Genomic DNA, 17,751 nt, shown 5'->3' with positions numbered 1-17,751 from the left:
GTGTTTCTAATGCTCGTATTTTATTAAGCAACTTATGCATTAATAGAATAACCTAGCTCGGGAGAACCATTTGAGTATGACAGATGATTTAACGATTCTTGAGTATATATCAGGAAGATCAGAAATTTTAGTTTTTCACAATACGCGAGCGGCATTATTTGCATATCATGTGTTTGCCATCCTGTGGGGGAGAAACGCACTCTTTATTTCACGGCAACTCTAGCGTGCTCTGTTCGCATCGATTGCGCTCTAGATTTGCGTTGCTCAAGACACAAATAAAAATGCGCGCCGAGTGTGTTATTATCATTTCTGTTGAGTCGGATATATTATCTTGCGCGTTCGATATTATAATATTGTAGAAAAAGCGCGCGCGGCAGGCAGACTCTCGCCGCTTTTTGTTCCCAGTCTCGCACGCATAAAAGGCTTACAGATGCGTATAATTCAACAGTTATGCAGCAGCACGGAGGTGGGATATTCTCGTTTTTTTGCGCGGCTGGCTCTCCGATCTATTCCCTGCCTAATGTGGCTGCTCAAAATTCACTCACATCGGCAAATCGCCCTTCTGGCCACAGATATTTATGCTGATAAAGCGCACATTCAAATATCGTTATCTCTCGCGCTCGCTCACATTTTGGCGCGGCCGACTGCTTTCATTTTTTACGCCATCATCTGTCTTTTACTGACACGATGACCGCTTGAGAACGATTTCCTATTTTCATACAGTTTTTTCAGTACACCAAACCTATAACTGAATTTTTCGCGATTTTTATCTTAAAAAGGGTGCATGTTGAATTATTGACGGCAGTTTTGCAGGTATTATAGGCAGTAATGAAAGGGATAACTTGATTGAGAGATGGTCGCACCCTTTTCATTAAAAGGTTGTCAAGAATATTTTTAAATTAAACTTTAATCCCTAGAAATTTAATAAGCCTATTCAAATCGTATGCTGAGAAATTAAAATTTTATCACAGCGATTTGGAGTTGTTATATTGACAAAATGTATCTCAAAATCCCTTTATTTTTTGCTTTATCTGTATATATTCAACTATAGAAACTAACCATACACGCCTGTAACTGGATAAAATTTATCTGTTTAAACGCTCAACGTGAAAATAAGTAACGGCGAAATTGCAAAAATTAATTTATTAATCTATTTTAATTTCCACAGGTGTGGAGTGGAGCATAAGTTGTTTGTGCAGCTCTTTTAATTTGAGTTATAATATTAAACATTAAAGATGGGATTCACGGATGAATCCATATGGCTCTTCTTCACCTCTGCTATCCTAATTTTCCATTGATTTTGTTTATAAGTGAGAAATGCCATCACAACCATCTGGAATATCGTTACGAAAATATTCCAATTGTTTTTTTTCTCAACGGAATGGTATATATGTTATATATTCTTACAACATTTAAAACGGAAAGGAATTATTTTATTAGCGGATCTCTAGAATTTAACTTTTCTCTCTCATTTTGCTCTCGTCCAATAAACAGAATATCCAGTTTAAAATTAAAACCTAATCGTTTCACAATGAAAGGGCTTCGGATGCACCAATAGGGCTTCAGCTCGTCTCGGAAAACGCGCTCACGCGTGGTGCTCACTCTGGCGAATGGCGAATTTATTGCTACTCTTGAGCGACGCAGCCAATGGAGAAATTGTTGCAATCGGCGGCGGCTGCGCCGCGCATGTTACAGCCGAAAATGTATCCAATCCTTTGAGCGGCCAGGGCGGGGTTAGAAACTGTGTTTCCATCCTCTGAGTGATGCAGGCGGCCTATCCGGCGGGCGCTCGGCAGCGCGACACAGACACACGGCGCTCGCAGCTACAGTTCCAGCAGAGAGGCACCGGCGCCGATCAATAATGTTACTACATAGCAGGCAGATGAAACACATTCATGCAACTGTGCTCCGGCGCCCAGGCCACCCGAACAGCCCCCACCCCGGTCGCCCTAGCCCCTGGATTTCTGCACTACATACAAGAAGAGCCGAGTTTCGATTGGTATCACGTTTCCCTGTTGAATACAACATTTCCTCCCTCAAATTTTCCTGGAAAGCAGGAAAAAAACGATCACATTCTTGTTCGCAGGAAAAGAGAGAAATAAAGCCATTTTTGACGGAAAATCAAATAATAAGTTAAAAATGAAACAAATATGTTTTGAAAGCATTTTGTAGAATAGATTTTGCTAAAAATTAATCTAAACCAGGAAAGGGTTAGGATTAGGCTTTTTGTTTGTGTGTTCTCATTGTGGTTTTGAGAAACATTAGAAAATAAACTTAATTTTACTTTCTGAGTAATTAACTGAACAGTTTTAGCTAGCGGAAAAGTGCTGGAAAAATGGACTTTATCACTCGTTGCAATCAGGGTGGCAAAGAGTAGAGAGTTATAGCGATTGTTGGATTATGCTTTTTGAATTCTCCTTGGCTGTCCATTTCATTCACGTTATCCATATAAAACAATGAGCAAAAAATCCACCATCAGGACTTATGCACTTGGGACGCCGACCCTCTTTATAATAACGGGAATAAAGTTTGTGAAGAATGCAACACAACACCCCGAGTGCTATATTTTTAAATGCTTCTATCAATTTTGGAATTTTTGGAATCTGCACTTACAGCATCCCTGATTTATTCTGAATATTACGTAAAATCCTTTTTAATGCGTCTTTTAATAATCAATGAAATAGCATTGGTTGATGTAAAAAATGAGGCCTCTTTCACGGCCCTGATCTCCTTTTGCTCTCCCTTTACAGCTAATACGGATAAATAGCACCTTCCAAACAAATCCCTTTTCAGCCATGCAGGGGTCATTGTCGCAAAAGCGTGTATTCCTGTGACACTATATTACCATTATGTATCACTTAAGCACCTAATATCACACTACTCATGCTCCCTTTGTATGCGAGCAGTTGTTTGAAATATGAATCGTGCGCGCTCAAAAGGAATAGAGTATCATAATATGTAATTCTCAGCGATAACAAAGTATACAATAATTCATTTTTGTGAAATGATATGTTGTAACACGAGAAAATATTTCCGCACTTCGCCAGAGGGGCTACTCGTTGTTATTGTTATAGAGGAAATTTTAAAATACGGTTCCCATTTCTTATTCAAACGAGAATAGCCATTCTCACATACATATAAAACTGCAAATAATTTGAACCAAAAACTAGCAGCCGATTTGTTAATATAAAAAACAAGAGCATTAAATTTCAAACTTTTGTATACCATTTGTTATTTTGGAAGCGTTTCCAAATTTATACCTCCGAGAAATTGATGATTTTAATCAAGCACTCTTCAATTTAAAACATCATATGAATAGATCTGAGGGTAAAATTGACTCGAGTTTCACTAACTGAACTTCAATTGCAATTATCCATCCGTTTAAAAAGACCTTTTTTCCCTTTGTGACTTCACTTTTTAAACAGCTCAAACAGATCGGACGGGGCGGTTTCACTGAATAAATGAAATAATAAAAATAAAAGCAAACAGGGTGGAAACACATCCACCCCCTGACGACTGGTTGTGTCGGTCGGTCGGTTGGCTCAGCAGGCATTTGATCTGTGAATGCTCGCGTCAAATATGAATACAATGCGGCAAAACTAGAGAGCGCGCTCAATATCGAACCAGTTGCCAGCGTTCGCTCGCTCGCTCACTAATATACAATAAATAACGCGGAGACACAGCTAAGCTATTGCACAATGGTACATAATATAAATTACACACAATGCTGCTCATAGAAAACTAAGCCACCGAGTCCCACCCCCGTCATCCCCCTCTGGCTGCGCCACGGCTGCTATTGACAGACGGCCGGAGAGAGAGAGAGGCAGAGAGCCCTATTTGGCCGTCTGCAAGTATAATACGTGTGTAATATATTGTTGTGAGCACGTATCGTGCATAGACACCAGTGAGTGTGTTGTCGCTATACCGATTCTATTATTTATCATGCGATTAATTGCGCGCCGCACTCTTTGTCTGCAATTAGAACGAGTCAGTGCGACCGAGGGATGAAAGAGTCATTGCAGCCAACGCCGCAAAAAATTTAGGCCAATCCAGCCGGACAAGGTTTCATGCATTGGCACTTAAAGCTAATCGGCTTCCTTTTTATCACTAATTAGGTCTCATTCACTCCTTCACTTTTTTATACTGCGGCATATAAATTATACAATATATCTCTCATAGAAAAATTACGTGTTTGAGTTTGTTTTAAATGGTTCAATGTTGTGAATGAGATAAAAATTAATAAATAATTTATAGAATTATATTTGATAAAATCTTTGAATATATCATGTTAAATAAGGAATTGTAAACATTATTTAAATTTTGAAATTCAACATTGTCAATGTATAAAAAGCTTTTGCGACATTTTTTTAATATGCGTTAAATAATAAAAGCATTGACAGAAATAGAAGTTGACATGCTTGTACTTACACATAATGAAATGACTAAAATTTTATTTTAAAGTTTGTTATTAGGAAAATTACCTGACATGATTTGGAATGTAGCTTCAACCCTGATTTTTCCATCTTTGAAAGTAAATAAAACAGATTGAAGTGCACAGCTAATGCTATAGTGTGCTAGTTTTTTGTGCGTAATTATGATTGATAAATTTCGATTGTCAGTCAGTTAACTGCTTCCTTCTCTCCATTAATGCAGCCATCCGCCTCTTTTTATCTCGAAATGGTGCGAAATTCTCGGCTGCTTGTATTGAAGGAAAGTTAATAAAGTGAAAGAAGCGTTCGCTCGCCAGCGCCAAATTCGCTCGCCCGCTCTCTATCGTCGTTCGTCCCCAATTCTCACCCTCACTGCGAAGCAACCCTTGTGCCGGCGGCGAGGGCGAGAGGGTGTATTATAGCAGTGTGACATTCCAATCACCCTCAAGATATTTTCACCCTTGCCTGCGGATATTTTCAACAGGGTTACAATAAATTGATCCACATACCAAAGAGGATTCAATTTGCATACACTCGGCAGAGACAGTTTATTAAATTTTCTCTTTCGTCGCCTTTTGTGCGGCGCGGAGCGAGCGCATTTATTGTGAGCGAGAGCGTTCCGCCTCTGAAAAGCCATTTTCGCCGAGAGCTGGCTGAGGCAACGTCTTCCTCTTTCTCGCGCGCGCGTTTCCTCTGCCACACGATTAAATTTTTAATGCCTCCGTGTTAAATATGCACGGCAAACCACGAGCGGAGAGGCTCCGCGGTTGCGAAAATTTCGCTGGTTGCATGACACCTCTGAGTAAGGCAATTCATTTCATTATGGTTGAATATGTAGTTCACGAAAGTCTTTGATGTTCTTATAAACAAAGCATTTTTAGGCATTAAAATTGAGAATCTGGATAAATTGGGAAAACGTAATTTAATTAAGGTTTTGAAATACGATTTTAAACTGAATATAAGATGTTCACAACACTAACTAACGTGCATTAATAATGCTCATATTATCTTCCCTATCATATAACCAGACTTCTAAGAAGGAAATCCTGAGGAGTTTAGGTAAATACAAACTATGAAAAATGGCAACCGGATCGGCAAATAAAATAACAACGTTCGAAGAGGAAAACAACTTAAAAATGCAAGCTCAAAACATATTTAGAGTTTTGTTGCTTTCTTTTTGAAAAAAAGCACTTCTAAACCCTTCAGTAGGTAGCGACGAGTCTGTTTTGCAAATTTTGATTGCTATAACCTGCGATGCTTTTTCGATTTTTGAAGTATATATAGTTTATCGAAATTAAAAAAGAATACCAGCGCTCTGAAATGTTCCCAAATTAACACATGTCATTGTACAACGTTTTTTGTGAATCTTATTCATTATGTCTTAAATCCATCTTTAAATTAAAATCATTCCTTTGGAATTGTGAGCTGATCTTTTCTTTCAAATCAAAATTCAACACAATAAAATCTAAAATAACTGGTAAAAGATACGCCATCTGGAAAGCCGTCATTGAAAATCTTTTAACTGCAATTTATTTTCTCCTCGTCGAACGCGTAGTGGTGAATTCGGACCAGCTGCGAGCGTGATCTGTTATAGGCTCTCTTGAAATACGCGGCGACAGATTAATCGTTGGAGCGGAGCCATTAGCGAGAAAACACGGCAAACTGTTCTTTCGAGAGTGCATGCGGTGTGTCTCGCACCTCTTTACCAAACGGCGCGAAGAATATTTCGCCCTGCCTCCTCAAGGTGTTCTCATTTGGAGACATCATTATTGTGATAACGCCTCTTGATCGCCGCCGCACACGTCGATTATTATTTCAATATTGTGCCAAGAGCACGCGGAAAAACCGAGCCACGCGTTGTTTACCTGCTGCTGTTTTCCAAAGGGTTCTGCCGCTTGTACATGTTCCCAATGGCAATCATTATTTCCTGCTGCCTTTTTAATGAGAGAGATAAAAGTTAGCAGCGCAAGACGCGATCGAGCACGCACATTTCCAAGGAATTTTAGTTCACCTCCGATACGAAGAAAATAATTTAATATTCACTGCGTGCGTTTGTGAAAAGAGGGGTGCTTTTAAAGCTTTCGCTCTTTTCCGCGGAAAATTATGAAATTCTGGCAAACGGGTATAGTAAAAATCAAAGAGGACCATTAAATACGCATGATTTTTAATTTCTACATGCTATAAACACTCTAAAACTACAATTTAAGTTAAACACTCATGAATCAACATTACATTTGTTTTTTCAAGGTTTCGAAGATCATTTTGGAATTGCATTCCGATACACCGTTTCACTTAAAAATTAACAGGCAAAGGCACGGCCGTCTTCTCGGTTGGGAGTTTTCCAGAGCTCTCGACGCATTTCGGCAAGGGCTGTGGGCAAGGGGCGATTAGGCAGTAGCGCGTTTCTTGCTGGCATTCCTGCCCTTCCTGGCACTTCAGGGTGGAGCAATCACGGGCCACCTTGTGGTCACTGCATTGCCGGGTAGACGTCGAGTTTTCTAAACGAAAAATCCGGATGTAAGTAATCAGAGAGCAGGAGACAGGAATATATGCAACCGGCTTGACACGAACGCCAAGAAGTTGCATAACGTACACGATGCATGGTTTGTAACTGATTTTTTTGGTTTCAATTTCACCATAATGACCGCCAGTTTTATAAAAACTCATTGAAATTACAATTTGTTTTTTACATTGCTCTCTTACAGGTTAACTGTTTTCTTTAAATATTATTTTATGAAATTAAACTAGCGGAAAAAATATTTTTACCCACCCAGTGTGATGCACTGATTATCCTCACAACACCCACTGCAGCAATCTGTTGAGTGGTAGCACTAAAAAGGCGATTTATGCGTGTGTAGAAGGGGGCATTTACGCCATAAATTTTGTTCCTACCAGACTTCTTTCTACGCAGTCACCTCGCGGCAGTGTGGAGGCCAAGATTGAGCTCGACACAGCTGCCAAAATCACGACGAGTGCCAAAAAATAAAGTCTTAAAGCCATCGCCTGCAATAAGGAAATGTTTTGTAGATAAACTCCATCGATTCCATTTACTGTCATGCAACACGTGAGCTACATAAATTAATTTCAAAAGTAAGAAAAAAACTCATCACATTTTGCTTTATTATAAAGGAGAAGTAATTTCGATTTCTCTGCAAATTCTGAAAAATCATTGCCTTCAGTTCCTGGGATTAGTTTTGTCCATTTAATAAAGAACATTTTTAATGGTTCATTGCATTATAACAATTCCCTTAGTATCTCAGTCACTAACATCTGTTATTAGACGAGCGAGCCTTATTCAGAAAAACAGAAAAAATTATGAATGCGTTGTTTAGGATTTTTTCTCTGCATCGTTAAGGAGCTTCCAAAGATGTGCTAAAATGCAAAAATATTTTGGCAAGAATGATAATCAACATAATTTCGTCAATAATATGAACATAATTTTATTTGATTGGTTTCTTTAAACACTAGAATTAACTGTTATTTAAAATGAATAAAAATAGAAAGTTTACTCTTGTAGTCAACCTTTCTTGCGGACTTTCCTTAATTTTTTTTTAATATTTTATGCACTTAACCCAATGTATTAATTAATCTTGATAGAAATAAAAAAGCACTAGGATGCACCAGAGTTGCAAATATCAAATATAATGCACGCTTTATGGATAAACACACATATTTACTATTGAAAAGGATCTGTTAAAAACAACACTATGCTTTTCCAAGCTTTGAATATCGTTCCTATAATCTTATAAAAAAATGTGAAGTCTGTGATTAGTAAATTATTAGCTACGTGTAAAACATTTGTGAAGCTCAACAACCTAAATCAAAGGCTGTAATTACAAAATTAATTGTGCGGGCAGGAAAAGTTAAAATTGCTGGAAAGAGCCGGCCATGAACGATTGCTGTGATAATCTGCATGCTGGAGCTCGTGCATGCCTTGACTGAAGCGCGTTTAATGAGGCTGGCGTCACCGCGGCACCTCACGTAATTGCACACTCACACACGCTAATAAAATAATGTGTGCGCGCCGGCCGCCGCTGACTGCGGATACATGCACATGAAAATGAAATATTTATATTTATACACGTCTGTCGAGTAGTAGCTGTGAATTGAGTGAATTTCGCCGCAGGCAATTGCGTGAAATAGGGTCTGCATTCCGTGAATTCCTCCCGCTATACATTATATTGAACGCCTCTCTGTGTACCTGCTGGACACAGAACATGTAAGTGGGAACGCAAGACACTTGAACTGATTTTCGTTTTTATTTTCTGCGCACGGCAGATGAATCCTGACTTAGTTTGATGCTGATGCAGAAAGAAACTGGAGTCCAATTTGCATAAAATAAAAGGGAGAAAAAATTAATTTGATGGATTGAAATTTATCACTAGGAATCTTTTGTTACTCAGAATTATCTAAATGATTGTTGAGTTTATTTTCAAAAATTGCCCTAATTTCGCAAAGGCCTAGTAAAAATTTAATTGAAAATTATCTCAGAAAAAACAAGGGATTGCATTTTTTTAACCCTTGAGTACATGACACTTAAACAATTTGAAATAATTGTTGCGAAACACGGCAGTTTGTCAAAATTGTCAGCTGAAGTAAAAAGCTTGCTACTCAACGAAGCAGCAACTTTTAATGTAAATTGAAAAATAAAAATAAAATAAATTTGAGTATAAAAATTAACTTTTGTACTAATTTAATATTTTTACAATGAGAGAGGGCTTCAGACGTTAAGACGAGACCAGTCAGAAAATAAAAATCCTGCTCTTGACAACGAGGAAACACAATGTCCGGTTTTTATGTCAACAATGGAACATTCGTCGAGTGACTTCTTTGATAGAAAGTTCAAAATAAATTTAACACATCCTCAAAGGTTGATTTTGCACAATAATTAAATTTAAGCAGGTTCAGAATGCAACGAAACAATGGTCTGTAAGCGGGATTTGTACCTTTGTTGTCAGGTTGCGAGTGAGCGCGGCGCAGGAATGCTGCAGGGAGGCTGGGGGACCCTGAGTGGAGTGAGTACGCGCGAGAGAGATGCCTCCTCGGTGCTGTTGCTGGAGCTGGTGTGGGAGCCTGCGGTGACTCACTGCCGCCTTTATATAGCGAGATGGGCTCTAAATAAAAGTGGTGGCCGTCGTCCTTGTGATGTAATCCACTCACACGCTGCTCAAAATCTTTTTGCAAGCATTAAAATTCCACAGGTGAGTGCAACTTTTCTTCTTCACCACTCTGTCCAGTTGCGGAGCGTGTATATTCAGGGCAGAAAACGCAATCGCTGCAATTGCCTTCTCGCTTCTTCTTCTTCTCTCTGTCAGCGAGATTTTTTTTATTTTCGACAGCCGGCTGAGAGATATTCGTTTAAAAGTAGCAAGTTGTGCATTAAAAGCTCTGTACAGCGAGATAATCCGAGGAATGCAGTCTTGATTGATTGTATAACTGTTCATCACCCGCAGAGTGGGTGCCCATGCATCTTGCACTGCGGCTTAAATCATCGTGTATTTCCAGTGCGCTCACTGCTGCTCACAAGATCGCAATTGCGAGAAGAAAAGCTGCTCGCTGACGTTATGATGTTTCTTCCTAAAAATAAATCTGAGATAATAATCTATTATTTCTGATGATTCTCTTGAATTCACATTCCACGTTGCTGCATCAGTGTAAATTATATTGTGTATTATTTTTCGCTTACAGTATTATTCAGGGGCAGTTGAGCAGCGATGCAGTCATGCAGTGCAACAGCCTTACGAAAATGTAAAATTCGAATCAAAGAAAAATTGAGAAAATTCGTTTTTCTCTTTACACATGCAGATAAAAAGGTGGCTCAAATTGAAAATTGATCAATTTTACATTCACCTCATTGTCAAGAGCAGAGAATTCACATCATGCATCCTTTTATGCCATGAAATTTTTTATTTAAATTTTAATTTTTACCAAATGTGCAGATAGACTTAGCAGACCCAAAATAATGTCTTGCCTATAATTGGGAATGAAATATGCAGGCTAATATGTTTCAAACTTAAAATTTTATATCCCTATTTACTAACGGTCTCGATTTTTTTAATGGTGTGCCAAAACTCTTATAGTTTGCAGCTGAATACCTTCACATGTGTTTGCCTATGCTAAAAAAAATAAAGTGCTATTTCTATTTACGATGTTTACTTTTGGTTTTTATTATTACACTTTAAATGAAATACAATATTTTCAAATTTGCATCCATTTAAAGTTAATAAAAGCTATAATTTCTTATACATGTATTTGTATATGTGATACGTAAAAAACATCACAAATATTAAAAAAATCGTTTTTAAACAAACCAAATAGCTCATATTTTATAAAATAATTTTTCTTCCTCATAAATATTAAAATTAGCATATTTTGTTCCGCAAAGAAAATATTTCATCAATGATATCGGTTATACTTAGACAGTTGCATCATATTGTGCTCTACCGGCGGCTGCTTTTGTAAATTTTTTAACCAATCCTATGTGATAAATATAATATATTTAAAATTGGATCGAAACTGAAAATAATTTGTATTGTTTGCTTTTGCAACCGGTTAACTGGGTTGATTTTTCAATTAATCGTTAATTGAAAAATTAATTGAAAAAATTAATCGTTAATTGAAACATTGAAACAATAAATTGCAGAAGAATGTTAGAAGTGGACTTATGCTGTAGGAAAAAAAACGCAAAGCTAATTTTCTCTGACATTGACTGTGCTTTTATCCATATTTCTAAAGATGATTGCAATTCGTCGGCGTCTATCCAGTAGTGTTTGCCTCAACGTTAACGAAATAAAATCTCAAGAAGGGAGACAAAGCATGCAAAATACACCAATGCTAAATTTTGGATTAAAAGCAATAATTCAGGTTTAAGCAATGGTAACAAGGATTCACGGGGCCTCTAGCATCATTGATCTTCTTTTAACAAATGTATTTTAATTTTTCACAATCCGAGTTTTACTGTTTTATGATAAATACCCCTTGTTTGCGGTAAATGCCAATAATTGCCTTACTTAATTACACGCACACGGAAGTTAGCTTGAATAATTTTTCGTCATCCGCATGAGCTGCGTGATGAATATGTTCAATATACGTAAATAATCCGCGCACCTGAATACAAAGTAAGAAACATTTGTCAGGAATATTATCTCGCCTTTCGAGGAGAGTCTTAAATCCAGTGTGATGATGTGCTTGATTGATTTATTGGCGCGGTCCGACGATGGATCCGCGCTGTCGCCTGTAATACGGGAAATTTAAAATATATTAAGGCACAAATTTCGCCGCTTGCGACGTGACCCAACTCGACAATTCATTTTTATGTATTACATATGTGCACGAGTGCCGCTCTGAAAATACTTTATGCGTGGGAACCCGCGAGGGCTTCGCGCGCTGAAAATATTTTTATTTCCATGCACCAAAGAGGCTGCGATTTTTATTGCTGGCTATTGGCCATCAACCCCATCCTGCTACTTGATTTTATCGGAAACCGTCGCTCGTCACTTGCCAAAACGCCTCTCAAACTCGCGGCGACTTTTGATTTATTGACGCCCTCCGGAATTTCGTCCCTTTGACACACAATTCGTTTTTCTCAAACACACCTCTTTTTCTCTTTTTTCTCCTTTTTGGCCATTTTCTGTGCGTGTGTGAATTCGTCCCGTAATCTTGGTGCGCATGCAAAACGCTGCGTTCAATGAATAGCGACTATTAATGTGCAATTCGCGATGCAGATCACGTGCCGAGCGTGGCTTCTTCTCCCGCGCGGTTCTCTCGCACTCTCTGTATGTTTTCTTTTATTCCAATGCACGGACGACCTTGTGAATTATTTTGAGAAATTCCCAATAAAATGTTAAGCGGATCGATGATAGAACGAGATAGTGACTTAGATTCCCATAGGAAAGTTGCATTTCGACTTGGCAAGTGCGAGATGTTTGCACGTCCGCACTTAACGTCAAAGAAAATCTCACACTCAAGCAACAAGGAAACAACTTCAGAAAATAAACCTGTTAATATGCATATAATCTAAATAATATCTTGTTTTTTTCGAATGATATTTGCAAACTTTTTTAAATATGGGATATTCTTCTTTCATTATCCAACCCTTACAGGATGGGTTAAGGTTTGCCTCGTTCTCCTCAGGCCTGATCCCCGCGGATATATATAAATGACTGAAAAGAAAACAAGTCATTTGCTTTGATAATATCAAGACATGTTAACATGACAAATGACTCCCTGCCTTTTAGGTGAATTCATCTTAAGCAATCAAATCAATCAATGTTATCTTTATTAGCTACAATGATGAACATGAACGCGCGCAATCAGAATTGTTATCTTTTGAATTTCGGCCAAACATCAAGAACAGATGAATCACACCTGGAAACTATCAAATAAAAGTCAATGTGGCAAGAATGTAATTAGTGCTTTGTTTTTGTTAGGAAGGTATTCTAAAAACATCCTCTCCATTACTCAAAAGTTCCTCTTTTTCACCCTGAATCATTTTTACCATAGTTTAATTTGTGATTATTTCAGTCGTAATAAATCACATGAATGAATAAGGACATATATCACCAAACAAGATAAGTCTTGGTCTTTTCCTAAAAATTTAAATAGTCAAATAAACCCATTAAAAAAAGCACCAATAATTCTATTAATTTATCTAACTATCTTATCTAGTCATAAAAAAGCATCAATCATCCAAAATGAGAAAAAGAGTTAGTCTGTTAATATTTCAATGAATAAATCAGGTTCAAAAAGCGGAGAGTTAAACATATATTTATGTTCTATATTTATATTTATAAAAAATACTTTATTATTTTCAACATTTTGTAAAAGCTGTCAAGGATTTTCTGTTTAGGTGGCTGTAGGATAGCATTGCACAAACATGACAGCTCTTGGCCCCACACAGAGCAGCCCCTTCCCATAAAAAATATCCCCTCTTTGAACCTATGATCCCCTGAGTGCAGTCTCCTGTCGCATAATTATTCAGTACCCAGCAGGAGAGTCCTGACCAAGACTCTAAAAGCTTCACTGCCACGATGGATCGTCTGGAATTTGTTTTCCTCGCTCTCACAATTGTAATTTTTAATTGATTAACTTGCTGTATGATTTAATTAGATTGATTGGATTTTTGTTTCATTGTTCGTAGGTGAATTACGGCTTTGTCGTCAATGCCTTTCACTTAGGGTTGAATTTTGAACAAGTCCACAGACCGTTTCTAGACCACCCAAGTGATGCCCTGAAAGATACGCTCCTCATGGCAAACGCTCCTCAAGGTAAAGAAAATTAAACCAAGTAAAAACTTTTCTCCTCTAGAGAATCTTTACTTTTAACTGAAATTTGTGGAATTCTGTATATTTTTTCATATCTTACGTGCCTAAAATTTTATGAGAATCTTTCATCAATAAATTCCAGCCTGTGAGTTCTTCAAATTCTCTTATATTTCTTGGTGTTCCAAATATTTTTGCCTATTCTGCCGTAACATGCTAACATTTTTTGTACCTCCATCTACTTTTTAACATATATATCAAGTCCATTTTTCAAGTTTATATTTTTCAAATGCAATTCACTCTACTTTCAGACTTGGATGGCACTTTGTTCTTGGCCACATTAAGGAAAGACTCAATCGAAAAACTAGACCAACTAAATGATCTTGAAGCTACTGGTCAGCCCAAAACGAAAACACCTGAAGCAGGAAATGTGCGTTCGAAAAGGCTGTTGTTGCCAATGATGTACCACGATTTCATCGAGAGCCTCTCCCATGAATTGATGGACCAACACCACGTTCCCGTCGACCCTCATCACGACGTCCACTACCCTCATCACGACGTCCACAACCCTCATCACGGTGTCCACAACCCTCATCACGGCGTCCATGAGAATCCCCACCACTTGGTTCACCGGCGCGAAGCATCGCCGCACTTGGGGGGCCTCCACGTTGACATTCACGACAGATACCCCCACGGTGGGCACCACTACGGAGGACACCATCTCGGCGGAGGACACCACTACGGCGGATACAACTACGGAGGGTATCACGCGGGGAGCCACCACCACGGCCATTACGACCACTACGACCATCATGCTGGCCACTACCCACACGGCCACATGCACCGCCGGGAAGCCCTGCACGCACCGGCGCTGGCCAAACAAACAAAAGAAGCTTTGGCGCTTACGAAACCGCAGGACTAAAGGCCTCATTCTATGTGCAGAGGGACCATTGGGAAATTGGAGTATTTTACCTTCTGTACATTTGCACAAACTTGGTGAATTGTGGGTGACTTGATTTAATTTTATCTTTATGTCTCGGAGACAATAAAACCAACATGCAATGAAATAATAATTTCTCTTTTTGTTTCCAGTTTTTTAAGTTTGGGAAAATATTTACAGCATATAATTTCTTTTAAAATTGTCAGTCAGAATCAGGCACTAATTTGATAATGCAGTTTATTTTATTAACTTCTATTATATGTATCTGCGCTTTGTTTTATACTGACGAAACATTTTATATTTATTGATAAGTGCGACAGCAAAGGCTGAGTGATTTTACAACCTGAAAAAAGGCTCTATAGAATTTGGAGAGAAGTTTTCTAATGTGTAGTTTCTGTTGTGGCCCGTCTAGATAAATATCTTTTCTTTTGAGAGGATATTTTCCAAAGTCTGAAAACGAATAGGGCTAGTAATAATTTTACGTGTGAGGTAGTTTTATCATAAAATAAAAGGGGAAATTGTGATTTAAATTGAGTAAAATTGCTGGAGAAAAACATAATTGGAATAATAGAAGAAGAATTAATAACTGAAGTCTGTTTTTAGTTGCGCTTCTTTTCCAAGCATCAAACACAACACGTCATAATGATAAATAAAAATATCACAAAATATAAATCGCATACATGAACAAAACCTAACAATGAAACGTAGTTTAAAAATTAACTACTTCATATCTGCGCATTTTTCTTATTTTGATTTAGCTGTTGCTGCTACAGAAGAAGTAGCTGAAGTAACATTCGCAACAGACGACGCGCTACTCCCAGTCATGCTCGTATTAGCCGCAGTGGAAGTTGCGGAAGTTGCTGTTCCTTGGTCACTCTTGGGAGTAGTGGGGGCCGGGCTGGAGCCTGCAGGACCAGCTGACGACGGCGGGCTGCTCGCTTTAATAGTGGTTGTTGTTGTTGATGATGGTGGTGAAGAACTAGTTGGTTTTGGGGTAGTTTCAGACGTAGGCTTGACGGTCGACTGTGTTGACGAGCTCTTTGCTGCAGGGGTGGATGCGGAGTCCTTGATCTTTTCTTCCGGCAGCTTGATATTCGTGTGTCTCATCACACTGTTTGGACGGACGTGGTATATCATGTACTCCAGCATGTAGAGGGCGGACACTTGGGTTGGGTGAAATGAAATCGGCTCTGAGGAACAGCAGTTCAGACCCTGTAAAGGTAATATAACATAAGTACGTTTTAACCTACTTTCAAAGTGCGTTTCATAGGACTGATTTGAAGTAAGTAGTGTTTTTCCTATTTTCTACTTTATCCCTTTTTTGTTTTAAAATATAAAAATTGAGTTTCAAATATAGGACTTGCTTTTTATCTTCGTTAATTTACTTAAAACAAAATACGAATCAAATTAAAAAATAATCATGTCAGTTATTCTGATAAAATCGTCCCAATGCTGCTCGTCCTTTTCGTATTTTAGCATAGAAACAAAAACTTCGGAAACATTATAGTTCGTCTCATTAACTAAAAATATGGACCCCGTAAAAACGCACTGTACCGCATTCATGGGCCAGTAGACATAATCATTCTTCCACCATTCGTCACCCTCAAGATTTTGAATATCCTTGAGATCCTCGGCCTGGTGAAATGGGAGGCACCTTCTTCTGTTCAGCTCGTCTCGCGTGCTTTCTTGCTTGAGTTTAAGTGCCTTGAAACAACTGCCTAGAGTTCAAAACATACTCGAATCTAGAATTGAGTCAGATATTTAATGCAGTTTTACCAAGCTGAGTCTTTATATCTTTCCCGCTGCAGTCGGCATGCTTCGACCCATTGTATCCTTCAATCACCAGACGAATAACCGATTCTCTGCTTAGTACGTAGGCTAAAAATTTACGAATTAACGAATTTTTAGCTGCACTACATTATTCTAAATCATACAGGCAGTGTTTGAGCCGGTGGTATTGTCGTTGACACCGTAGCTCAATTCGAAATAAATCGGATCATCTGGCGAGTAGCTAGTCAGCATTGTTCTCAGGTTTTCCACAACGATAAAACTATTAAATTACATATGTGAAAATTTTGGAAATAAATCCACAAGAAAGAAATTACGATTCATGGTCGGTTTTCACGACCCAGTCAAAGTCCTTCAGTCTTGTTTCGTGCAAGTAGTTAAATGCGCCCTCCATTTTTGCCCACTCCAAATTCTTGCCTTCCGCAATTTTAACATTCGTTGTCGGCAGTGCAGCGTCTTTAATTAATTTTATTTTAATTCTTTATTTTGCAAGTACGCGCAATCACCATATTTGGTGCTGATGAAATGAATATTGTTGCAGTGCCTTCCCCAAGTCTCTCGCACGTGTTCAGCTCTGTCCTTGTGGTTCTTAGGCACGGTGATCACAATGCACAAGATGCGCACCTGTTGGGCCAACTTTCGGGCGGCCACCTCCTCGGCACCTACAGCATTTGTTAAAGGTAGGATAATTTCAACTTTCCGTCTTGAACATACTTCTCAGGAGCTCGTGCACAAACGTTGAATTCAGGTCCAAATCCATTTCAAATTTCGCCTGAACACTCTTAAACAAGAATTCAGGGCTGACGTAAGACCTGATAATTCATCTGTTAAATAATTTCGGTTCACTTTTAAAACGCTTACGTTTCCTGCTGGACGAACGCAACTTTGGAAAAAGGGCCTAGGCTTGGGCCACTGCGTGAAGAGTAGGGGGACAATATTAAAGTCGATAAGGTAAAGCCGAACGAGAGGCCGAGGGAAAAGGTGAACACAATCCGCGGCAGACTTGCCCTCTTTGATGGCATCTTGGTTGTTAGCGGCAAAATCATCTTTTTATCCTCGTACATGGTCCGTGGCGATGAGAGCGTGTCGCGATTTAAAATTTAATTTTTTAGCGTGTGTGCCGACTCACATCCTGACAACAGCCAGCTCAGCTGACAGACGTCCCACTTTTCATTTTTACCGACATTGGTGTCATGCGTGACACCGTTCTAACTTGTATTCACTGATTTTCAAATTAATAGAAAAAGTATAAACTGAGCTTCTCGAAGATGTCAGGCAATATTTGTTATTAATATTTTAAAAGGGAAATCAGCAAAATGCTCTCTGAAATGTG

At 38.5% G+C, this 17,751-nt stretch overlaps 2 protein-coding genes across 2 annotated transcripts; one reads left to right on the top strand and one right to left on the bottom strand.

The window, feature by feature from the left end:
* The first annotated feature begins 13,349 nt into the window (after nt 1-13,349).
* Nucleotides 13,350-14,757, top strand: LOC135944671 (histidine-rich glycoprotein-like). The gene is made up of 3 exons (XM_065491777.1): nt 13,350-13,498; nt 13,570-13,696; nt 14,002-14,757. The coding sequence occupies exons 1-3, from the start codon at nt 13,460-13,462 to the stop codon at nt 14,610-14,612; spliced, it is 777 nt and encodes a 258-aa protein (XP_065347849.1). The 5' UTR covers nt 13,350-13,459; the 3' UTR covers nt 14,613-14,757.
* A 121-nt stretch (nt 14,758-14,878) lies between these two features.
* On the bottom strand, nt 14,879-17,535 carry LOC135944116 (glycoprotein-N-acetylgalactosamine 3-beta-galactosyltransferase 1-like). Its single transcript, XM_065490863.1, has 8 exons — nt 17,280-17,535; nt 17,133-17,230; nt 16,925-17,080; nt 16,736-16,874; nt 16,565-16,680; nt 16,407-16,508; nt 16,185-16,348; nt 14,879-15,842 (listed from the first exon to the last, which is right to left on the bottom strand). The coding sequence occupies exons 1-8, from the start codon at nt 17,480-17,482 to the stop codon at nt 15,375-15,377; spliced, it is 1,446 nt and encodes a 481-aa protein (XP_065346935.1). The 5' UTR covers nt 17,483-17,535; the 3' UTR covers nt 14,879-15,374.
* Nucleotides 17,536-17,751: the final 216 nt, after the last annotated feature.

The sequence above is a fragment of the Cloeon dipterum genome, chromosome 1 (genome assembly GCF_949628265.1).
Source record: "Cloeon dipterum chromosome 1, ieCloDipt1.1, whole genome shotgun sequence".
Lineage (NCBI taxonomy): Eukaryota > Metazoa > Arthropoda > Insecta > Ephemeroptera > Baetidae > Cloeon > Cloeon dipterum.
The sequence above is the reverse complement of the archived record's forward strand: the minus strand, read 5'-3'. Positions and strand labels throughout refer to the sequence as shown.

Excerpts from the sequence above, each read along its gene's own strand:
- LOC135944671 (XM_065491777.1), top strand. The coding sequence starts at position 13,460 with ATGGATCGTCTGGAATTTGTTTTCCTCGCTCTCACAATT. Across the intron at positions 13,499-13,569 it reads TTTTCCTCGCTCTCACAATT|GTGAATTACGGCTTTGTCGT; the intron begins GTAATTTTTAAT and ends CATTGTTCGTAG. Across the intron at positions 13,697-14,001 it reads CATGGCAAACGCTCCTCAAG|ACTTGGATGGCACTTTGTTC; the intron begins GTAAAGAAAATT and ends CTCTACTTTCAG.
- LOC135944116 (XM_065490863.1), bottom strand. The coding sequence starts at position 17,482 with ATGTACGAGGATAAAAAGATGATTTTGCCGCTAACAACCAAGATGCCA. Across the intron at positions 17,231-17,279 it reads GCGTTCGTCCAGCAGGAAAC|GTCTTACGTCAGCCCTGAAT; the intron begins GTAAGCGTTTTA and ends ATGAATTATCAG. Across the intron at positions 15,843-16,184 it reads TCTACTGGCCCATGAATGCG|GGTCTGAACTGCTGTTCCTC; the intron begins GTACAGTGCGTT and ends TTACCTTTACAG.